The sequence below is a fragment of the Octopus bimaculoides genome, chromosome 1 (genome assembly GCF_046866305.1).
Source record: "Octopus bimaculoides isolate indiv1 chromosome 1, ASM4686630v1, whole genome shotgun sequence".
In the NCBI taxonomy this organism is placed as follows: domain Eukaryota; kingdom Metazoa; phylum Mollusca; class Cephalopoda; order Octopoda; family Octopodidae; genus Octopus; species Octopus bimaculoides.
Genome location: NC_142928.1, coordinates 161,135,717 through 161,158,705, shown reverse-complemented (window position 1 = coordinate 161,158,705; position 22,989 = coordinate 161,135,717). Strand labels below are relative to the sequence as shown.

The following is a 22,989-nucleotide window of genomic DNA, read 5'->3' as shown; positions in this document are numbered from 1 at the left end:
AGTTTTCAACAAACACTTCCTTTGAACAGCTTCATCAAGAGCAGTAGTGTTCAACCAAGGTCTATATGACCCTTGGGGGTCCATATAAGATTTTATTGCTAAAAATTATGTGCAACAAATTGGTTATATTTCTACAAGGCACAAAATATCTTAACAATTGTTTTTATATAATTCCTAATAGCATTTAATTCTACATCAAATGGCTATGAAGGTGCATCTGAATAAAATAGGAATCAAAGAGGTCCATATGTAAAAGTGGTTGAGAACCATTAGAGATATATTACTATCAAGAATTGTATCAAAACTGCACTGCTAATAGATGTATATCTCATTCAAACCTCTCTCAGTGACCCACATCTCTTTAAAATGAAAATCATTCTTTAGCAATTCTATTTAATCATGATCTAGAAGAGCTTTTGGCAAATCTTATTAAGCAATCACTAGTCATGTAATTTGTCATTGCCTCACTAGGCAGCAGACATGTGACTCAAGTCTTTTCAGCGGTCTTGTATATTTCTTCTGTCTCAAACTGACGCTGATAATTTATATACATGGTGTCGTCGTCATCGTTTAAGTCCACTTTCCATGCTAGCATGTGTGTGTGTGTGTGTGTGTATATGACTTGTTTTAATGAATTAATAATTAATTGAAATATAGAGGGTAAAGACCCCCTTTGGTCATGAATGACCAAGAGATTGCACCTAGGAAGTTCCCCTCTGAGGCACAAGTCCGGGCAATTACAGTAAAATTGAAATCACAACAAAGTAGTCTGTAGCCTAACATCTTAACTTCACAGCATTTGTAAATCTTTTTCAACTTGATGGCAATTTTCTGCCAGCTTTAGGCAAGCTGGATGACTATGTAAAAGTTTACACAATTCTTGCCTTCTGAGAAATATATCAAGTGTTAAGACAAATAAAATAATTGCTGAGTATGATATATAGAAATCTAACAATTACTTTAGTAACTGTGTTATTATTGTAAGCTTATATTTGTGTTGTAGATGAAAACTAATCGGTACAGTGGAAGGTTTTGTGAATGTGACAAACTGGGATGCAGAAAATACAATAATTCCCTCTGTGGTGGTGAGTAATAACCAGAATATTTTTCTTTTGATTAATATTAGTCTTGGTTGAGCAAAGTTCTTAAACTCACAGTTGCAAGAATGTTTTTGTCAATGTAATCTATTTCTAGTGTGGTTGTTTATATTTATACTATTTGAGTGTAAAGTGTAGACAAATGTATATGAGTAACTGCATGTGACTCTTTATAAATCCAGAAAAATATATGTGGTCTGATTAATAAATAATCGGACTGTTGCCATAGAAATGAAGCTAAAGCATGCAGAGTAAAGCTGCTTTGCACATATTGACCTTAAACTCTGTTGTGCATGCACACTAAGTTTTAACATTCTAGCTCACTTCTACTATTTACAGCAGTGCTTGGAAGGAAGGTGTGTAGCATGTGATCTTTACGTTGACCATGACAGAGAAAGTTGAGCAGGGAGTCTGCATCAAATTTTGCCAAAGGCTTGGCGATACCTAGTCAGAGGCCTATGCAAAGTTTTCAAAAAGTTTTCGTTGTTTTTAGTCCACAATCAAGGAGATCTTGTGCTACTGAAACCTGAATGTCCTTTTGGTCAGCTAAAAGCAATTTTGGCACAAACTTGGCAGACATATATTTCATACCCAAATCTAACTTGTAACTAATTTGTACATCCTCTGATAACTCATGGATGGTGATTTGACGATTTCCCCTCACAGCAGCATGCACATATTGTTATTGGTGCATATAGATATATATGTGTGTATATGCATGTTTGTATATATGTATATAACCCACTCTACTGACAGATATACAAGTGCATCTTTTTCTTGACTTATATTCTATTAGACCACTCATGTGCATATATATATATATATATATATATATATATATATATATATATATATATATTGTTTGTAAAAAATATAAATCTGAAAGAAGCACCCTCTAAGATGTAGAGTAGTATATATTAAAAATGAGGAAGGTCGGTTTATGGGATTACCTTAGGTTTCCCATCCATAAAGGGCTTTATGGCATATTGTCAGATCCCAAAAACCTGTTGGCCCATGACCTCTTAAAATATAGAGAGGGAAATGCCTCACTACTCAAAGGTAACAATTGGGGATTATCTCCCTTTGCTATTGGCTATCACCTTCCAGCTGTACCAACATCTTGCAGGCTCCAAAAAGCTAGTAGGAACCTCCTGAAATGTAAACATGTCTGGGAAATCTTCGTTCTGGAGTTAAGGATGTTCCTTGGTTTGAGTGAGTCTTTTAGGATTCTCACATGTTCAGCTATACATAATTTGCAACGCCTCATCCATGTAGGGGCTTGGGTTCTCGAGGATTTTTCATAAGATCAAATATGGAATTCCATCATTCATTAGTTGCCAGACGTGGCTGACCAGTAATGTTACATATCTCCTTTCTGGAACTCTGAAGGATGACCTGTGGTTGGAGAGATGTTGCTTGAAAGAGTTCCCGGAACATCCAATATATCTCCATGGGTGTATGTTGTCAATACTGTACCTGCTAGTGTTGTTGCTGTTGTTGTTGTTGTTGGAGCTGGGACTGCTAGTGTTGACATCGCTGGAGGTGGCATCAGTAATGGTATTGCCACTTCCGGTTATATTGAAGGTACTGTTGTTCTTATTGTGGTCCTCTTCATTGGTGGGAGAGTTGCCATTACTGCTAGAGTGTTTCTGCTAGAGCTACTGTCACTACTGCTGCTGTTATTGCCATTACAACTGGTGGTGGCACTGGACCTGTTAGATCTGCTACTTCGGATGTTAGGGAAGCTGTTGGTAATGCTGGTGTTGATGGTGATGCTGCCTCCCTAATGGTTTTTCTTCCCTTAATTATTCTGTACTTTGATATATCAACCATACAAAAATAGTAATCATCATGATGATTGTTTGGCTCTTGCTAAACTCTTGGAACAACAAAAAGCATTGCTTTCCATACACCTCAAAGCCATCCATCTAAATTTAATTTACAAGTTCCACATATCACATGAGGGGCCCATGATTTTCCTTGGTCACCCATACTCATTCAAAAATACAGTCTATAAGCAATCTAGTACTTAGCACCTCTCACAATTTTATATGTTATATGTTATATGCTTTCTTTCAACATGGTATCTTTTCTGCATCCTCTTGTAGCCATGGTCCGGAAAATTCAATGTTTACAATAAAAACCTGAAAAAGAAAGAAATGTAAATGACAAATGTACAGTGCTCATGATCAAATAGTGATCTAACAGGTGTAGCACCAAAACCAAATGGAATGCTGGACAAAAGATAGCTGGATGAGAGACGAAAGCACAGTACTTCCTTTCTCTAGCTATGGTAGCCACGATAGCACTGAAGCATATCTGTTGAGTCTGCTGTGTGTAGTAGAAGGCGGTGATGACACTGCCTTTTCACTTAAATCTTTCAATACTTTTATATGAATAATGGAGATAAAATATAAAGTTTAGGAATGAATGATTTATTAGTAGAGTAGAAAAATATGTTTTACAGCAAGAGTTACTTCATGCAACAACCTGTGATCAAGTGATGTTAGAACTTTTGTTTACACAGGTAGTTTCTAGATGTATGATATGTGCATATGATGATGTGATGCATGATAATATGTATGATGTATGATGTATGATGTATGATGCATGTATGATGTATGATGATATGTGATGTATGATGATACGTGTATACTAACATAATTCAATATCTCTCACAAACATTCAATAGTAGAGTAAAAATAAACACATTTTTGGAATCAGCTCAAAATTCTGCACTAAAATCACTCAAAACAATAAGACAACCAAAACCTTTGTGAAAATTTATAACCCAGTGTAATTCACTGTAATTTTGCAGCTTGTTGGCACCATGTACTCGAGTCACTTCAGAAAAAATTGCATCGTTTATAGTATGTATGCAAATAGTGTAGAGTCTATTTGCAGATGCACATCAGCACTGCACAGGGAAAACAAAATTAAATTAAGAATTATAGGCAGTGCTAATTATGCAAATGCACACACACACACACACACACACACACACACACACACACACACACACACTCACACTAATGCATCGCCCCACACAGACTATATGTATGCACATACACACATATGTTTATTATGCTTACGTACATAAATATTCATATGTTACAGTAAGTAAACAAGGAGAGTATAGAGAGTATTGTTTATTACCTCCACCCTAGCAAAGGCAGAGGTATTGTCTTCAGTTGTGTTTGTTTGTTTGTTTGTCCGTGGGCAAGATATCTCAAGAACCGTAGGATGGATTTGGATGAAACTTTCAAGGATTTTTGGCCTCGTGACTAGTGCAAACTGATTAGATTTTGTGATCAATCTGGTACCGGATAAGGATTCTGGATTATTTTTCTGGGTTTTTTTACTTAATTTTTGAGAGTGGTTGAGTTCAGTTTTAGTATTCTCGTTTGTGAGAGCAGTCGAGTTTATTTCAGATATTCTCATTTTAAAACTCATTTCTGGCTAATTGTCGAGAGGATGTTGGTATTGCCTTGGCGGAGGTATGCACAATCTCAGTGCTCTTGTTAAAAATGAATTCTTTTTCTTGTGAATAGCGTTTCATGTTACATGCATCATCCTGACAACATATATTGCTCCAGTCCACTTAGCTGGCAAAAATGAGTTGTACCAGTAATTCAAAGAGCCAGCCTTGTCACATTTTGTGCTATGCTGAATCTCCCTGAGAAATATGTCAAGTATACATTTGTGGAGTGCTCCACTACTTGCATGTTAATTTCATGAGCAAGTTGTTCAGTTAATTGCATCAACTGAAACTCTTGTCATCATAACAGATGGAGTGCCAGATTTTGAGTGTGTGCACAAATGTTTGTCTCTATGTTTTTTTTTTTTAATAAAATACCAATGTTTTAGTGTTATTCTTTCAGGTCCTACCCATGGTAAATGTATATGTGGCAAATGTGCATGCAAAAATCAGTATACTGGAGAAGCATGTGAAATTGATGTCCGCACCAAGAACTGTCTCTCATCAAGTGGAGTAAGTAAGATTTGCATTGTTGTTAGCTAGACATGTTTTGCTTCTTTTTAACAAACAACATAGACACAAATCTCAGTAAGCCATAGTGAATACAACCTGTGTAGGAGAAGATAAAGTAACCTGCACAAGTCATGCCGATTCATAAGGGCTGGTTTTCTGGTTTCATAGTGTATATATTCCCCACCTGGACGGGATGCCAGTCTGCAACAGGATTACCCATTTTTGCCAGCTGAGTGGACTGGAGCAAACTGAAATGAAGTGTTTTGCTTAAGAACACATGTTGCCTGGTCCAGGAAGTGAAATCATAATCTTACACTGTAACCACTAAGCCATGAGCCTCCACAGTGTGGGAGAGCAGTAAGTCTGATTCAAATTGGATACAGATTAGAAGGGACTTTCATTAGTTCAGTCTCAAAAAACCTCTCTAGCACTGGTGGCATGATAAAATGCCCCCAGTCAAAGCTGTAAAGAGATGGATGTTAGGATAGTAGGTGGTGGTGGTGGTGACGATAGTTCAATGAACTGAAGAAGATGATATTGTAGTCTGTTTTTCTTTGCATAGTTTGTTTGGTTGTTTAACCATGGGTCATTCTTGACTGAAAATGTTGAGTAATGACCAAAAGAGTACAATTGTAAACAAGAAATCAAAATGGGTTTCTCTAAAGGGTTTCTGGAATAATGTTACTTGACAGAGTACATAGTTTGAAGATCAAGGAATCTCTCCAGGTTGAGCTGCTACTTCTCACAGTTGAGAGGTTACAGCTCTGGTACTATGAACATGTGATTAAACGTCACAGGAAAGAATTGCAAGATGAATTCTTCAAGTCAAGACAACAGGCAGGAGACCAAGTGGCAGACTAAGAATGAGATGGTTGGATAATATCCATAGTCTCAGTTCGTTGTTTTGGGGAATCCAGCTGGAAAAGCTAATGATAGTTGCTCCTGATAGGACCCTGTAGAGGAGGTATCTGAGGACTCTAGCCCCATGACCCAGCCAGGAATAGTAGGCAGAGAATATGGATGGATAATAAGCATTAGAGTAGATGATAATGTGGCCTATCTTATGCTTTTCTATTCTTGTAGGTTATAAACATTTTGAAGTTTTGATGTAACCTATTAAAACAGTTGCCATAAAAGAAAGTGCCAAACAAATGAATAGACTTATTTATCAACTAAACTTATAGAAAATATTGTTGTATTTATTAGACTCATGGTGGAGTAGTTAAGAGAGCATTAATATACTGGCATGGATATTCTTTTATATAAGTACCTGAGTATTCCAAGTTTGAAAATCTAGTGGGGAGCAAAGGTTGGTGTGGGGGTCTTCAGTTAATTTTTTTTTCAGAGAAAGACAAAATTAATATCAATTAAATTTCTATTCCTAGAAGTGTTAGACCTGTTCCTAGTATCAATAAATTATTATTATTGGTACATTTATTTTAAAAATCATCATCCTCTTCATTATAGGTACTATTTGTTTCTTTCTTCAAATATTCTGCTATATTTAAATAGGTTTGTATATGTATGATACTTAAATATTTTCAGCTGTATCTATTCTTATTCAGTTTATTTCCAGGATCTATTGTCTTTAGATCACAACGATCTATATAGCACCAACAGCTACACAATCAAAACTTTTTCTTTCTTTATTATTATTTTACATGTATCTTATTTTGTTGCATCACACTCCTTACCATCATCACAACCACCATTGACGTTATCGTGATCATCATGATCATCATCAATGTCATCCTCATCACTGTGTCATCATCGTTACCACCACCACCACCACCACCATCAGCAGCAGCAGTATTATTTTCATAATTCTTAAAAAATTATCATTATCATTTTTTTTGACAAAATTATTTTCTGTATTATTCTAAAATGTTTGTTACTTATATAAATTCATTGTACCCAATGTTTACTTTTTTCTTCTTTATTTTATTTTATTATTTTTTTTGTAGCAATTGTGCAGTGATCGTGGGAAGTGTGTAAAAAATCAGTGCCAGTGTGAAACACCATTTTCTGGTAAAGTCTGTGAAAGAAGAGAGGTTTGTACATAAAAATAATTAATGATTATTTAATCTAAATTAAGAGATAATGGATTTTATCCCGCCCTTATGATTGTTTAGTCCCAGATCAATTTTAATCCAGCTGACTTATGAGCAAAAATGTTCCAGCTTTGGCCAATATCATTTTTTATTTTGAAATGTTTACCTTGAACATATTGGCAGAATTGATAAAATGTCAGACAAAATATTGACTGTATTTGGTTATGGCCTTTTATATTCTTGGTCAAAATCTTGTCATGATAAACTCTGACTTTCATTCTTCAAAGGTCTACAAATTAAGTACTAATGAAGTACTGAGGTTTATTTATTATAAAATGCTTCACAGCATCTTAGATATGAATGAAAATTATAATAGCAGTCTATGATTGAGAGCCATTTAGAAAACTTCCTTGCTGACCCATTATTAATAATGGTTTCACATTTTGGCACAGAGCCAGCAATTTTTGAGAGGAGGGAAAGTTGAATACATCAACCCCAGTACTTGATTGGTACTTATTTTATTGACCTTGAAAAGGCAAAAGGCAAAGCTGACATTAGTGGAATTTGAAATCAGAACGTAAAGATAGACAAAATGCTACTAAGCATTATATCCAGTGTGATGACACTTCAGCCAGCTCACCACCTTGACTCGTTATTAATAATGGTAACATTAAAGGCAGTGATCTGGCAGAATCGTTAGTGAGCCAGGCAAAATGCTTAGTGACATTTCATCCATCTTTATCGTCTGAATTCATATGGCACCGAAGTCGACTTTGTTTTTCATTCTTTTAGGGTTGATAAAATAATACCAGTTAAGCGCTGGTAATCAAATTACCTCCACCTCTGGACTTCTTGGCCTTGAGTCAAGATTTAAACCAATAATTGTAACATTAATGAAGAAATATTGAAAGGAGAAACATTGGTCAAAAGTAGAAATACATAAGAGGTATTGAAATGTTTAGGCTGTAATTTGAAGGAGATTCTAATGCTATTTCTAGTAGATTATACCCATGCGCACCTTACACACATGCACAATTATATTTAGACGTGTTTACAATTATTTAATTCATTGACATCTATCTTTTTGCTTCTTATTCACTTCTCACATTAATATTTGTGGAGGCACAATGGCCCAGTGGTTAGGGCAGCGGACTCGTGGTCATAGGATCGCGGTTTCGATTCCCAGACCGGGCGTTGTGAGTGTTTATTGAGCGAAGACACCTAAAGCTCCACGAGGCTCCAGCAGGGAATGGTGGCAAACCCTGCTGTACTCTTCCACCACAACTTTCTTTCGCTCTTACTTTCTGTTTCTGTTGTGCCTGTAATTCAAAGGGTCAGCCTTGTCACACACTGTGTCACGCTGAATATCCTTGAGAACTACATTAAGGGTACACGTGTTTGTGGAGTGCTCAGCCACTTGCACGTTAATTTCACGAGCAGGCTGTTCCGTTGATCGGATCAACTGGAACCCTCAATGTCGTAAGCGACGGAGTGCCAACAACAACAACATTAATATTTATTTAGGGTGTGCATCGTTGTGGTCACTAAAATATTTAAAGATATATAGTTATCTAAACTATCTGTAGTATTGTCAACACACACACAAACACACACACACGCCAGCATACACACACACACACACACAACTTCATTGAGCTCTAACAAATTATTAGTATTGCTATATTAGGTGAAATCATCATCATCACCACCACCACCACCACCACCATCATCATCATCAGCATCATAAATATCATTAGCTAAAGATGATGATGATGACACTTCTTTAACATTTGCCAGAATGATCTTTATTACAAAATATACAACTTTCTACATTGCAGGAGTTTATTGTAGATTTGACTGTCCATTGCATCAAAAGGTAAGGGAAATCAGGTGTAAATAATTTTATCCCCCACTTAAAGGGAATGCTTTTAAAAATTAGTTATTTTGTTAGACACTGAGAGTACTGATGCTTCATGTTTTGCCAAAGTATATATATATATATATATATATATATATATATATATATATATATATATAGATATATATATATATATATATATATATATATATATATATATATATATATATATATATATATATCATCATCATCATCATCATCGTTTAACGTCCGCTTTCCATGCTAGCATGGGTTGGACGATTTGACTGAGGACTGGTGAAACCGGATGGCAACACCAGGCTCCAGTCTGATTTGGCAGAGTTTCTACAGCTGGATGCCCTTCCTAACGCCAACCACTCAGAGAGTGTAGTGGGTGCTTTTACGTGTCACCCGCACGAAAACGGCCACGCTCGAAATGGTGTCTTTTATGTGCCACCCGCACAAGCCAGTCCAGGGGCACTGGCAACGATCTCGCTCGAAAATCCTACAGGAGCCAGTCAGGCGGTACTGGCAACGGCCACGCTCAAAATGGTGCATCTCATGTGCCAACCGCACAAGAACCAGTCCAGGGGCACTGGCAACGATCTTACTTGGCTTGCCGGGTCTTCTCACGCACAGCCCATTTCCAAAGGTCTCGGTCCGTAGTCATCGCCTCGGTGAGGCCCAATGTACGAAGGTCTTGCCTCACCACCTCAGCCCAGGTCTTCCTGGGCCTACCTCTTCCACGGGTTCCCTCAACTGTTAGGGTGTGTCATTTTTTCACGCAGCTATCTTCCTCCATTCTCACCACATGTCCATACCAGCGCAATCGTCTCTCTTGCACGCCACAACTGATGCTTCTAATGTTCAGCTTTTCTCTCAAGATACTTACACTCTGACGGGTATTCACATTGACATCCAACGGAGCATACTGATATATATATATATATATATATATATATATATATATATATATATATATATATATATATATATATATATATATATATATATATATATATATATATATATATATATATATATATATATATATATATATATATATATATATATATATATATATATATATATATATATATATATATATATATATATATATATATATATATATATATATATATATATATATATATATATATATATATATATATATATATATATATATATATATATATATATATATATATATATATATATATATATATATATATATATATATATATATATATATATATATATATATATATATATATATATATATATATATATATATATATATATATATATATATATATATATATATATATATATATATATATATATATATATATATATATATATATATATATATATATATATATATATATATATATATATATATATATATATATATATATATATATATATATATATATATATATATATATATATATATATATATATATATATATATATATATATATATATATATATATATATATATATATATATATATATATATATATATATATATATATATATATATATATATATATATATATATATATATATATATATATATATATATATATATATATATATATATATATATATATATATATATATATATATATATATATATATATATATATATATATATATATATATATATATATATATATATATATATATATATATATATATATATATATATAAATATATATATATATATATATATATATATATATATATATATATATATATATATATATATATATATATATATATATATATATATAAGTATATTTAGGTGAAGGCATGGCTGCGTGGAAAGAAGCTTGCTTCCCGACAACATGGTTCCAAGTTCAGTCCCACTGTGTGGCACCTTGGGCATGTGTCTTCTACTATAGCTTTGGGCCAACGAAAGTGTTGTGATGGAAATTGAAAGAAGCCTGTCATATATATATATATATATATATATTTATTAGTTACAGAATAAAACCACTACATTTGGGTCAACGACTCAACATACAATAGTCCCCTCAATAAATGATCATATATAAAAAATCATTTATATATGATCATTTATTGAGGGGACTATTGTATGTTGAGTCGTTGACCCAAATGTAGTGCTTTTATTCTGTAACTAATAATTTTTTATCCCTGTCTCAATTAACTTGAGCACTTCTTTTTGCAGCCCTGTAAAAAACTAATTTGTTTCCTAATAAGAAACAATTACTATTACCTATATATATATATATTTATGCGTGTGTGTGTGTCTGTGTTTGTCCACCTGCCATTGCTTGACAAGTAATGTTGGTGTGTTTATGTCCCCGTAACTTAGCAGTTCAGCCCCAAAAAAAATGATGGATTAAGTACTAAGGTTACATAGAATACGTCCGGTGGGGGGGGGATTTCTTCGACTAAAGATGGTGCTCCAGCATGGTCACAGTTAAATGACTGAAGCAAGTAAAAGAATAAAAGAATAACGGAATATGTATATATGTATATATCATAGATACAAGAGCTGAGATGAATAGGGGAGGGAAACAAACATGAGCTATACTGAAACTTTTCTTATAAGAATTAAATAAAGTGGAATAAAAGGAATAATTATGCAGAAATCAAATGAGCCAATGGTGGCAAAGATTGCAGAGTAAAGACCAATGTAGAGCATTCAAAGAATAATATGTTAGTCAAGGAGATAGTTTCATGAGTTTGTTAACTTATAGAAATAATTCAGAAGAGCAAATATTTCAGATTTGATAATTGAAGAGTTGGTATTAGAAGATTTCAAGAGCTTAGAGGAGTTTTGGGCATGGAAATTATTGAAGATAGTGACTTAGCAGAGACAGATGAGTTTAGATAAATATCCTTCATACAGGAGGAGAGGTAGTATGACAATATTTGATGATTGAAAAAAGATCCAAGTGTGGTAAAAGCAACTAACAAATTTAATATAAAACAAAGAAACCTTTGAAAACCCCTAAACAGTAGATTTATTCACACACAAAAGGACAACTGACTAAAACATAAAATAATTACATTATATATTATATGGACATGCTTAAACTTGAATGCAACAATAACAAAAGAAAGGGAAAGAAAATTTTTTTTTAAATGGACAAAAAGAAGAAAGCATTCAAAGAATATAAAAAGGAAAAACATACCACTAACTGATATTCAACAGATGCAGTGGAATTGTTTCAGTGACACTGGTGTAGAAATGTAATGGAACTTTTTAGCACTTCATAACAAACTAATGAAAATGTAACAGTTTTTGATTATTCTTAAATGGTTAAAATGACTGTTCTGTAATGTAATTGTCTCTCTTTCTATGCATGGTCTTAGACCAATTCACTGGTTCATCAAATTATTGATATTGAATAAATGTGCAATTGTTACACTTTTACTGGATCTGTTTTCATATTTTGCTGCAGTGGTACAACTGAAATCTGTTCAAATCAAGGAAAATGTGTTCAAGGTTATTGCCACTGCAATAAAATACCAGTAAGTACCAGTTTCCTATTAATTATAAAGAAATTAAAATTTGATAAAGCAATTTGTATAACACTTTTTATTATCATTTGCTATTTTAAAAATTAATTTGCTATTAGGAGCTGGCGCAGTAATGCACCAACTTCGATGTTTAGTCATTGGAAGACAGCAGGTAGGTGTAAAAGCCAAACCTGCTATCTTCAACAATAGCTAACTACCTACATTTACCTATGATCATGCATCTTTTGTAATGATTGGAAGAATATGATCGTGAATGCAATTGACTGAAATAGGGTTCCTCCAAAGGGTCTTTGGAGTAATGTTACTTGACAGAGTGCATAACTTAGAGATCAGGGAGTCTCTCCAAGTAGAATTGCTAATTCTTCAAATTCAGAGATCACAGCTCTGATACTATGGACAAGTGGTAAGAATGTCTCAGGAAAGAATCATAGGATAGGTTTTACAGGCAAAACCAACCAGCAGAATATTCAGGAGTTAACCACGAGCAAGATGGTTGGATAACATTCTTGGGCTTGTGATTGGTTTCACTTGAGGATCCAGCCAGATCAATTGGGGACAGTTGCTTCTGACAAAACACAATGGAAGGCTTTGCTCCCACGACCCTCCCAAAAATAAGCGAGTAGAAAAGATGAGATGAGATGAGAATTTTCTACACTCTCTTTCCCTCTCCCTCACACATTATACATACATTTCATCCTTTACACTTTTGTCCTACCAGTTTTTCCTTTCCTAAGAGCCTCTTTACATTCTCAACACCTTCCCTTACCACTGTTGAACACTATCTCATATCAGCCATTGATGTTCCACCCACCCTTGTTTATCACTCTATACATACATATATATATATATATATATATATATATATATATATATATATATATATATATATATTCATTCTTACCTCTGATCTCTGGCCTCGTCACTGAGCACTTCTCCCTCTTTCTCTCTGCACACTACTCTCCACATCACATTTTGTATTGCCAGTCATCACTTCCTCCTCCCTGAGCCACTCCTATTTCCTTCGCCTTCCTCCAAACTGATATTCACCATTGACCATACATCCTCCCCTGTTTGTTGTTCGTTGCCTCACTAATATCACTATATTCCCTATCTCTACCCATCTGTCACTCACCTCATGTTCTTGTGAACTTACTTGATCTCCTTATCAATGAAACAGCCTGCTCATGAAATTAATGTGAAAGTGATTGAGCACTCTGCTGACATGCATATTCTTAACATTGTTCTCAGGGAGGTTCAGCATGACACAGAATGTGACAAGGCTGGCCCTTAGAATTACAGCCACAACTCATTTTGCCTGGAGCAACAAGTTATAAAGCGTCTTGCTCAAGGATACAACACGCTATTGGGTATTGAACTCATATCTTTACAATCATGTGCTAAATACCCTAACCATTAAGCAATGTGCTTGCATTTATTGCCTTTGGTTGGCCCTGGGTTATAGCAGAAAATACTTGAAGTACTTATGTTTTGTTTTGGTATTACAATGGTGTAGCCAACAATACGTGAAAATATACTTTGGTTACTAATCCCATTTAGACTGTTATCTTTAACTAGGAAGTGATGAACTTCTAGAATTTGTTCATACAATCTTGTATAACTTTTTGCTGTCATACCTTTTTACTATATTTTCTAAAATAAAAGTCGAAGTTTTCAGACCAAAATTTAGAGCCTAAAAAAGTGGGTTAACTTATACATCAAGACAACTTTGGAGGATCAAAAATTCCATGTAAAATGCAATAGGATTTGGAAAAATATTGACATTTGAATGTTTATCTTACATGTTCACACTATATACTATGTGAACTTGTATGCGAGAAGATTTAGTAAATGTTTTTTTTCCTAGATTTTGCAGAGATACACACAGAAAATTGATATTTCTGAATGCTATTAAAAGAACTTTTTTTTTTGTTAAACTTAATATATTTTGTATTAAACTTCAGAAAACCAATCAACTCTACCGGGGATTGTACTGTGAGTGTGATGATACCAGCTGCCCTACTTCAAATAGAAAGATTTGTGGAGGTACATAATGTGGTAACAATGTCTATTAATTCTGATTCAATATAAATTTACTCAAATCTTAATGACAACTACCTTTAACTTCTTGCATTGACAAACCCTATAAATAGTCTTGTTTTCTCTTTCTGTCTATCTATTCATCTACCTATCTCTTTGCCCATCAGTTTGTCTATCTATCTGTCTGTCTGACAGTCTGTCAATTTGTCTATCTGTTGGTCTATCTGTCTGTCTGTCTATCTGCCTACCCATCTCTTCATTCATTCTTCTGTCCATCAATCTGAGTCACCAAGAGCTGTTTTCAAAGTGCAACCAACTGGTGGTGCATCACCCTATGGCTAGGTGGCTCCAAACTGCATGTAACTATGTGTAGAGGAGAGCAGAGGGATTGAGCTGGGAGATAAGATCTAGTGAGAGGAAATTGGTATAAGCCTTCATCAGAGAAGGGTGTTGTGTGGCATGGTGCTAATAGTATAGCAGTGGGAGTTCTCTTGGAAATAGAGGATGAGGCAGGACATGCAAACTGGCTTAGAAAGAAAAATGATTGTTTCTATGAAGTAACCAAATGATGAAGCTAGAAATGAGGGTCAAGAAAAATAATGTTCTGGTGTTTTGCGAAATTTTTTCTGGAGAACATTATTTATTTTTTTGTGGTTAGGTCGTTGATGACCTCTTTCTAGCATATTGGATGTCCACCTAGTGGTCATCCCTTATACACGTGTATATATATATATATTTATCATATAAATTTATATATATCTTACTGTATTGTATGTAAAAAGAAAACATTCTTTGGCTTACATTTTTATAGTCATCCATGCATGTAAACTTGTAACAGAAAGTGTGATGAAAGACTGATGATAGCAGATTTTAAATATATGGAGAAATAGATATGTAATTAACAGTGCATATATTGAATATAATGTCAAATGTTAAGATTTTATTTTCTAGGTATTAGCCATGGCTCCTGTGTATGTGGTAAATGCTCATGCCAACAGCAATATAGTGGAGAAGCATGTGAAGCTGATCAAAGCAATAAGAAATGTCTTTCACCAAATGGAGTAAGTAGGTTTTCTTAAAGGTAATCTTTCTGGTAGAATTCTGGTTTATGCACATTATATAATCCTTCATAACTATTTTATTTTTTGGAATTTTTAGAAAATTTTCATGAAATTGTGTTCTACACATGGGAGTTCATACAATCATGCAAAAAAAAAAACAAAAAAAAACAACTAAATTTTGATGCATGATTTAAGGGCTATGTAGCTGTTACTTTTAATACATCTCATGACCACCTCATACCCTTCTTGTTCATTTGTTTGCCTGACATATTGATGTTTTTCAATATCTTTCTATCCATAAACACATTTAATGGCCTATTGCTGGGATTTAAGTGAAAAATTCAGACTGATTGTGTTTTAAACTGTGATTAAAAAAAATAAATTTTTTCCTCATAGTTGTGTGAATTTCCGAATAAAATTTGCAAAAATTTTCTAAAGATTCCAAAAAATAAAAAAGTTATAGCATGTTTTAAGCAGAATTCTGTCGTCTTTCTTACATCTATTTTATTAATAATTTAATTTAAATCTTATATCTATAATAAGAGTGTAAAGTATTTATCGTTAGTAGTATCTGTTATAAGTATCTTTTATTAAGTAGCTGATGTTTGCGTGGCACCTTGGGCAAGTGTCTTCCACTATAGCCTTGGGCTGACCAAAGCCTTGTGAGTAGATTTGGTAGATGGAAACTGAAAGAAGCTCATTGGATATCTATATGTGTGTGAGTGTGTGTGTGTGTGTTTGTGCACGTGTGTGTGTGTGTGTGTGTGTGTGTGTGTGTCTTTGTGTGTGTGTCTTTGTGTCTGTGTTTGTCACCCCATCAATACTTGACAACCAGGGCTGTTGTGTTTACGTTCCCAAAACTTAGCAGTTCAGAAAAAGCGACTAATAGATAAGTACTAGGCTTAAGATATAAGTCCTCAGATCAATTTGTTTGACTTAAAGTCCTTCAAAGTGGTGCTCCAGCATGACCACAGTGAAATGACTGAAACAAGTAAAAGAATAAAAGAATAACAGCTATCATCAGTAATAGAGGATGATCTGATAGCATGTATCTTTTTCTTTTATCGTTTACTTCTTTCAGTCATTGGACTGAGGCCATACTGGGGCATTACCTTGAAGAGTTTACTTATATTTTTTTAAGCCTGGTACTTATTCTATCAGTCACTTTTGCCAAACTGCTAAGCTACAGGAACATAAACACACCTACAACTGTTGTCAAGCAGTGGTGGAGGACAAACAGGCACAAAGACACACACACACACACACAGTGGGCTTCTTTCAGTTTCTGTCTACCAAATGCACTCACAAACCTTTGGTCAGCCCAAGGCTATAGTAGAAGACACTTCTCCAAGGTGCCACACAGTGGGACTGAACCTAGAACCATATGGTTGGAAATCAAGCTTCTTACTACACAGCCAAGCAGTTATGTATTTATGTGCAGACACTGACACTCTCTTAGACCTTCCACCCTGACCCTGTACAACTTCCAGAATGTGACAGTTGAATAGTAGGGAAGAGGTTACACTAACACTTGGTTGGTGCTCATTCTTCTGTTAAGTAGACTGGAGCAATATAAAGTGCCTGGTTTAAGAACACAATGCACTGTTTGGTTCACAGACTATGCTCAAGATCTGTAATAGTGAGCCCATTATCTCAGACTTTAGGCCATGTACCTTCACAGAGCTGACATAATTAGAAGACACACCACTTATTCTTCTAATTTTCTGTTTCTGTACATTACAAAGCAGAGAGAAGATGATACTATAAAGAGAGAGATTATATGATAATATTGTTGTTATTTTCCAGTTTCTGAAGTTTTTTCCAATATTTTTATTTTTCACCTCATTGTCACTATCATCATTATCATAATTATATTTCCTTGTCTTTATTTACTAAACTGCGGTAATATCATTGCTTCAGGCTACCTTTTCTTGTCTTCAGCTTCCATCAACTGATCTTATCCAACAGGAAACTTTGTTGCCTTAATCAAGGATGTTTCACATGGCTTAAGTTGTTCTTGTTATTTACAGAAATCAGTTCAGATTTCTTCTCACAAATCCCAGTCTTAGCTATCTCCAGTTATTTATGAGAAGGCACAGATTGCTAGAAAGAAGCTAAGAAATTTTTATTGCTGTTAACCTTTTTGTTACCATATTTCTTTTGAATATGATTTCCATTAAATTAATGTTGAAAATAATACAGAATTTAGTGAAATAACTGTTGTTATAAACCTTCTGGTGTTTGGAGCATAAATTAAGATGAAATTTTGATGAAAGTTTTAAATAATAATAATGAATTTATTGCATACAGTACCCATATGCACTACAACTGCTCAGAAAAAATAGTCAAAAGGGCATGTACAGTACATAAAATAATGCACAAAAGACAGGAAAGTGAACAGTGAATGAGTCATTAAAAAAGAAGAAAAAAGAAAGGAACATCAGGTATGGTGTTGGTGAATTTTGAGAATCATAGAAGATTTGAATGGTGTAGATACAGGGTGGTATCAAAAAGTTCCAGGACTAATGATGTTCAATAAAAAATAACTTATTACCTGAGTTTTAACATCATCTCCTTTCAAATAGTCATCTTGCACAGCAATACACCAGTCCCAGCATTTCTGCTACTTTTGTGGAAGTTGTTTTTTATAGGTGGGTCTAAGATCTTCTGCAATTCACATTGGATCTTGACAACAGTGTTAAAACAACAACCATTGAACTGCATTTTCATCTTGGGGAAGACATGGAAGTCTGCAAGTGCTAAATCTTTCAATTAGGGCAGGTGTAGAAGCAATACCATGTTGTTGTTGGCAAGAAACTCATGAGTAAGGAGAGCTTGGTGATAGAGTGCATTGTCATTGTGAAGAATCCAATTCTTCAGACTCCACAGATCCAGTAGCTTTCACCAAATGTCCTTTCTCAAATGCTTCATAATGTCACAGTAGAGCTCTCGATTGATGGTCTGACCCTGGGGGATGAATTCTCAATGCACAATACCACATATCCAGGGGTGATGCTTGTGGCATGTCTTCCAGATCACTCATTGTCTTCCAGAGATGGCCTCCTGCTTTTGAAGCATCTGTTCCATTTGAAACATTGCATACAACCCAATGCCTCATTGTTGTAAGCTTTCTGAAGCATGCTCAATGTCTTTGTAGCAGACTTCCCAAGTTTAATGCAAAATTTTACGTTTGCTCTTTGTTCCTGTCTGTGACAAAATTACAGACTACAGCATACATCAGCATGGCCACAGCTCTGAGCTGAAATGACAAAGGAAAAAAATGAGAAACTTGCAAAGTAAACACAGCAATGGCACTTGGCACACTGCCTTATGAAAGTCACTGCTACCTCTCACTGCACACACAACCATGTGCTGCCATCTGTCGGTGTGCTACAAACTAGTCTGGGAATTTTTTGATGCTACTTCATAACTTTGAAACAGAACACCTGTAACATAAAACCTGGGGTGGTCTCAGGTAATGGACTTAGGAGTTGATTCATCATCAGATGGTCACACTACATACATTAAGGAATTAATATTTGTGCCGCTCCACCATCATTACTATCATCCTCATTTTTATTACTCTTTCTAATTTTCTTTATAATGATTCACAATCATGATCCTTTGTTAATAATCACATCTTTAGTCTTCAATAAATTATTAAATGCAATATTTTTCTTGCAGCAACTGTGCAATGGACATGGGAATTGTATTCAAAATCAGTGCCAGTGCAAATCACCATATTTTGGTAGATTCTGTGACAAGAAGCAGGTCTGTAGATCAAAGAAATTCATTTTTATTTGTTAACATTGAGATACATAACAGACACCAACTTTTGTTTAATTGATAGAACTATTTAAAGGAAAGGTTCTCTTGCCTACATACAGGGAATTTGGAGGAAGCAAATAATTAATTCTGCTGTTGCTTTGATAATATTTATAACAAGTATGGTGTTGATATAACTGTGAGATCATTATCAAAGCATTTGAATAGTGTATAAAAATATAACTGAAGCAAGCAGTATTTATATATGGATGAAGTTGATTTGATGGATGTGATATTTATATTATATTCATACAGAAGTAAAATATTTGACCAAATAAGGTACTGGATTACAAACTCTCAAATCATATAAAATAGTATGAATGGTGTTTGCAAATGGTTATCAAAGTGGAGTAATGATTTATATGGTGTGCGGGTGGCACATAAAAGACACCATTTCGAGCGTGGCCGTTTTCGTGCGGGTGACACGTAAAAGCACCCACTACACTCTCTGAGTGGTTGGCGTTAGGAAGGGCATCCAGCTGTAGAAACTCTGCCAAATCAGACTGGAGCCTGGTGTTGCCATCCGGTTTCACCAGTCCTCAGTCAAATCGTCCAACCCATGCTAGCATGGAAAGCGGACGTTAAACGATGATGATGATGATGATGTATAGAGCACAACAGTTTTGTGAGGTGTGTATGATAAATAAATCAGTAGAATTGCCATAATGTTTATAGATTCAGGTATTTTTGATATACAAATGATCACAGCTCTACAAATGAAATCACAGGAACGAGATAAATAGGCAATGGTATTTGAATATGGGTGTAAAGCTTTCATATGTAAGTTTTTCGCATGAATACATGTTTGCGTGTAAGGGCACACATTTGCCTTTATAGAAACATAAACTATTTATAAAATACACAATTACATTCCTAAATCCTCTCTCTGTTAAGTTGCAGGACATCTAATAAATATTTGCCCTATATTATATTCCTGATTTAAAAGAATATATATGTTTAATTTTACAGGTTGTAAGAAATCATTTGAACACCCATTGCATTGAAAGGTAAGAAAATTTGACATGATGGTTTTGTATATTACTATATATATATATATATATATATATATATATATATACATATATATATTTATATATGTATCATCATCATCATCATTATCATCATTTAATGTCTGTTTGCCATACTGGCATGGGTTGGATGGTTTGATTGAAAACTGGTAAACTGGGGAGTTGCACCAGGTTTTAATATAATTTGGCATGGTTTCTACAGCTAGATGCCCTTCCTAATGTCAACCACTCCAAGAGTGTAGTAGGTGCTTTTTACATGCCACATATATATCATCAACATCATCTATTTTCCATGCTGGCATGGGTTGGACAGTTTGACAAAACAGTCAAGTTAGAAGTCTACATCAAGTTCTGCTGTCCATTTCGACAGTTTCTACAGCTGGATGCCCTTCCTAACATCAACCACTTTACAAAGTGTACTGGGTACTTTTTACCTGGCATCAGTAACAGTGAGGTCACCAAGCATCTTACAGGACAAGACCCCTTAACTGGGGGGAGTAGTATTGAGGGACAGAAAGGTGCCTCATGCATGATCTGGTTAGTTCAACCAAATACTTTACCTTGTACATAGATACACACTGCTGCTTATCAAGGGAAAGTCTTAGTCAGTTCAAGCCAGGCATCCAAGCGAGAAAGATATTGTCATGTTTCTGTCTCAACTCAACCCCATGTGGAAAATATCTAATGGAAGAACATTCTAGAACTTAATAACTGTTTATGGACTATTTGAACATTTATCATGTTCCACATTTTTTACTTTATGCCGTAACCGTAACTGTTATGTCTTTAATATTCTGCATACACTTTTGGGGGATTTGTGAATTATGTCCAGGATTTTAAAAGTGTATATAACTAACTTAGGACACTGTTTTACCTTATCACTGAATGCTATACACCATACACTGGCAAGCAAGTTTCTATTTAATTCTGTCACCAATTCCTCTTACAATAAATTATTATTGTTCTGTTAAGCCTTCTGATCATTGTCAATTATTTGTATCTATCTGGAATTATAATTATTTCATTACAAGGTATTCTACTACCACTGTTACATGCAGACATATTTTGTGGGAACCTTCATTCCTAAAAAATGGTCCAGTCAGAACAACCTTTAAAATTAGAAAAAATCAGATATTTTAGTGCCATCTCAACTAAAAGTATATTCCAAACTTTGGGTCAGGAGAACCAACAAAATTTAGCAGTCATATCCTCACATACACTCTACCCAAGCTTCTGGTCCAGAAAAGATGACTACTCCTCAAAACATATCTGTCGTGCTTGAGGCCCCAGTGAAGAAAGAGGCTGTTCAAATACCCCACTTCTTGACAAGACATTGCTTCCTCTTGCTTCTGATCCTGTCCTCCTTGTCATCCCACTTCATGTCAGCAACAAGTATTACGATGATGATGATAATGATGATGATGATGATGATGATGATGATGATGATGATGATGATGCTGTTGCTGCTGCTGCTGCTGCTGCTGCTGATGATGATGATGATGATTTGTTTAACATTTAATTTCTATGATTTTATATTATTTGTAATGAATAGAATTTCTATCCTTGGAACATCAATGTCACAAATTTAAAGTAAAGGAATGTAAGTGAATAGCAGAAAGTATTTTGACTGGAATTACACCAATTCTGCTATAATGATGGACTCTGTCATTGAAGACAACATATGAATATTTAGCATTTTTGCTGAATGATCTGCACAAATGATTTGTTTATAGTGATCAAAAATATGTGCTGTACATTTGCTCACTCCATCCATCGAATTGACGTTACCTGAAAAGGAGCACAGTGTGCCATATGTCAGGTGTCAAAGTGATTGCAGAACAATGTGAGATGAAGTGTTTTGCTTAAAAATACAATGCACCACCTGGTCAAGGAATTGAAACACAATCTTGCAATCATGAGTGCAACACCCTAACCACAAAGTAGTGTGTCCTCTACTATAATAACAATAATGGTTATAATAATAATATTGATAATAACTGTAATATCCCTATAATAATGGAGCTTATGAAAGCATGTCTATATATGTAACCAAAACACTATCAGTCCTTTATTTCACTGCTTATCACACTGTCTCTAAGTAGTCTATATTTCTCACTGCCTCTTATACCAACCACTTCTCTGAAAGAATGAAATAGAAAACATAAGAAAGAGAAAGTGGCAGTTGTTTTCTGGCAGGCAAGTGTACCATCTCATCTGTCTGCTCTATTGCTGCTAACAATATCCGCCTTTCCTCCTTACCTTTGTAATGTTGACTGACCTCAATTTTCAATAAAGTATCCTCCATATTACTTACTTTCTGAAATCAAGTTTTATATTCCTCAATGAAGTTTCCAATACACAAAAAAAACAGGTCAGCGTTGTAAGGAAATAGAAAACATAAGAAAGAGAAAGCAGAAGTTGTTTTCTGGCAGGCAAGTGTATCATCTCGTCACTAACAATATCCACCTTTCCTCCTTGTAACGTGATACCTTTGTAATGGTTGA

The 22,989-nt window shown here is 34.5% G+C and overlaps 1 protein-coding gene across 1 annotated transcript in view; it reads left to right on the top strand.

The window, feature by feature from the left end:
- Window positions 1-22,989, top strand: part of LOC106884407 (uncharacterized) — a 108,006-nt gene that overhangs the window by 34,293 nt on the left and 50,724 nt on the right. The window contains exons 13-21 of the mRNA XM_089361707.1: window positions 1,004-1,085; window positions 4,979-5,088; window positions 7,053-7,139; window positions 8,978-9,015; window positions 12,456-12,525; window positions 14,496-14,577; window positions 15,523-15,632; window positions 19,317-19,403; window positions 20,427-20,464. Of these exons, the coding sequence (XP_089217833.1) occupies window positions 1,004-1,085; window positions 4,979-5,088; window positions 7,053-7,139; window positions 8,978-9,015; window positions 12,456-12,525; window positions 14,496-14,577; window positions 15,523-15,632; window positions 19,317-19,403; window positions 20,427-20,464 (704 nt within the window). The remainder of the gene's footprint in view (window positions 1-1,003; window positions 1,086-4,978; window positions 5,089-7,052; window positions 7,140-8,977; window positions 9,016-12,455; window positions 12,526-14,495; window positions 14,578-15,522; window positions 15,633-19,316; window positions 19,404-20,426; window positions 20,465-22,989) is intronic.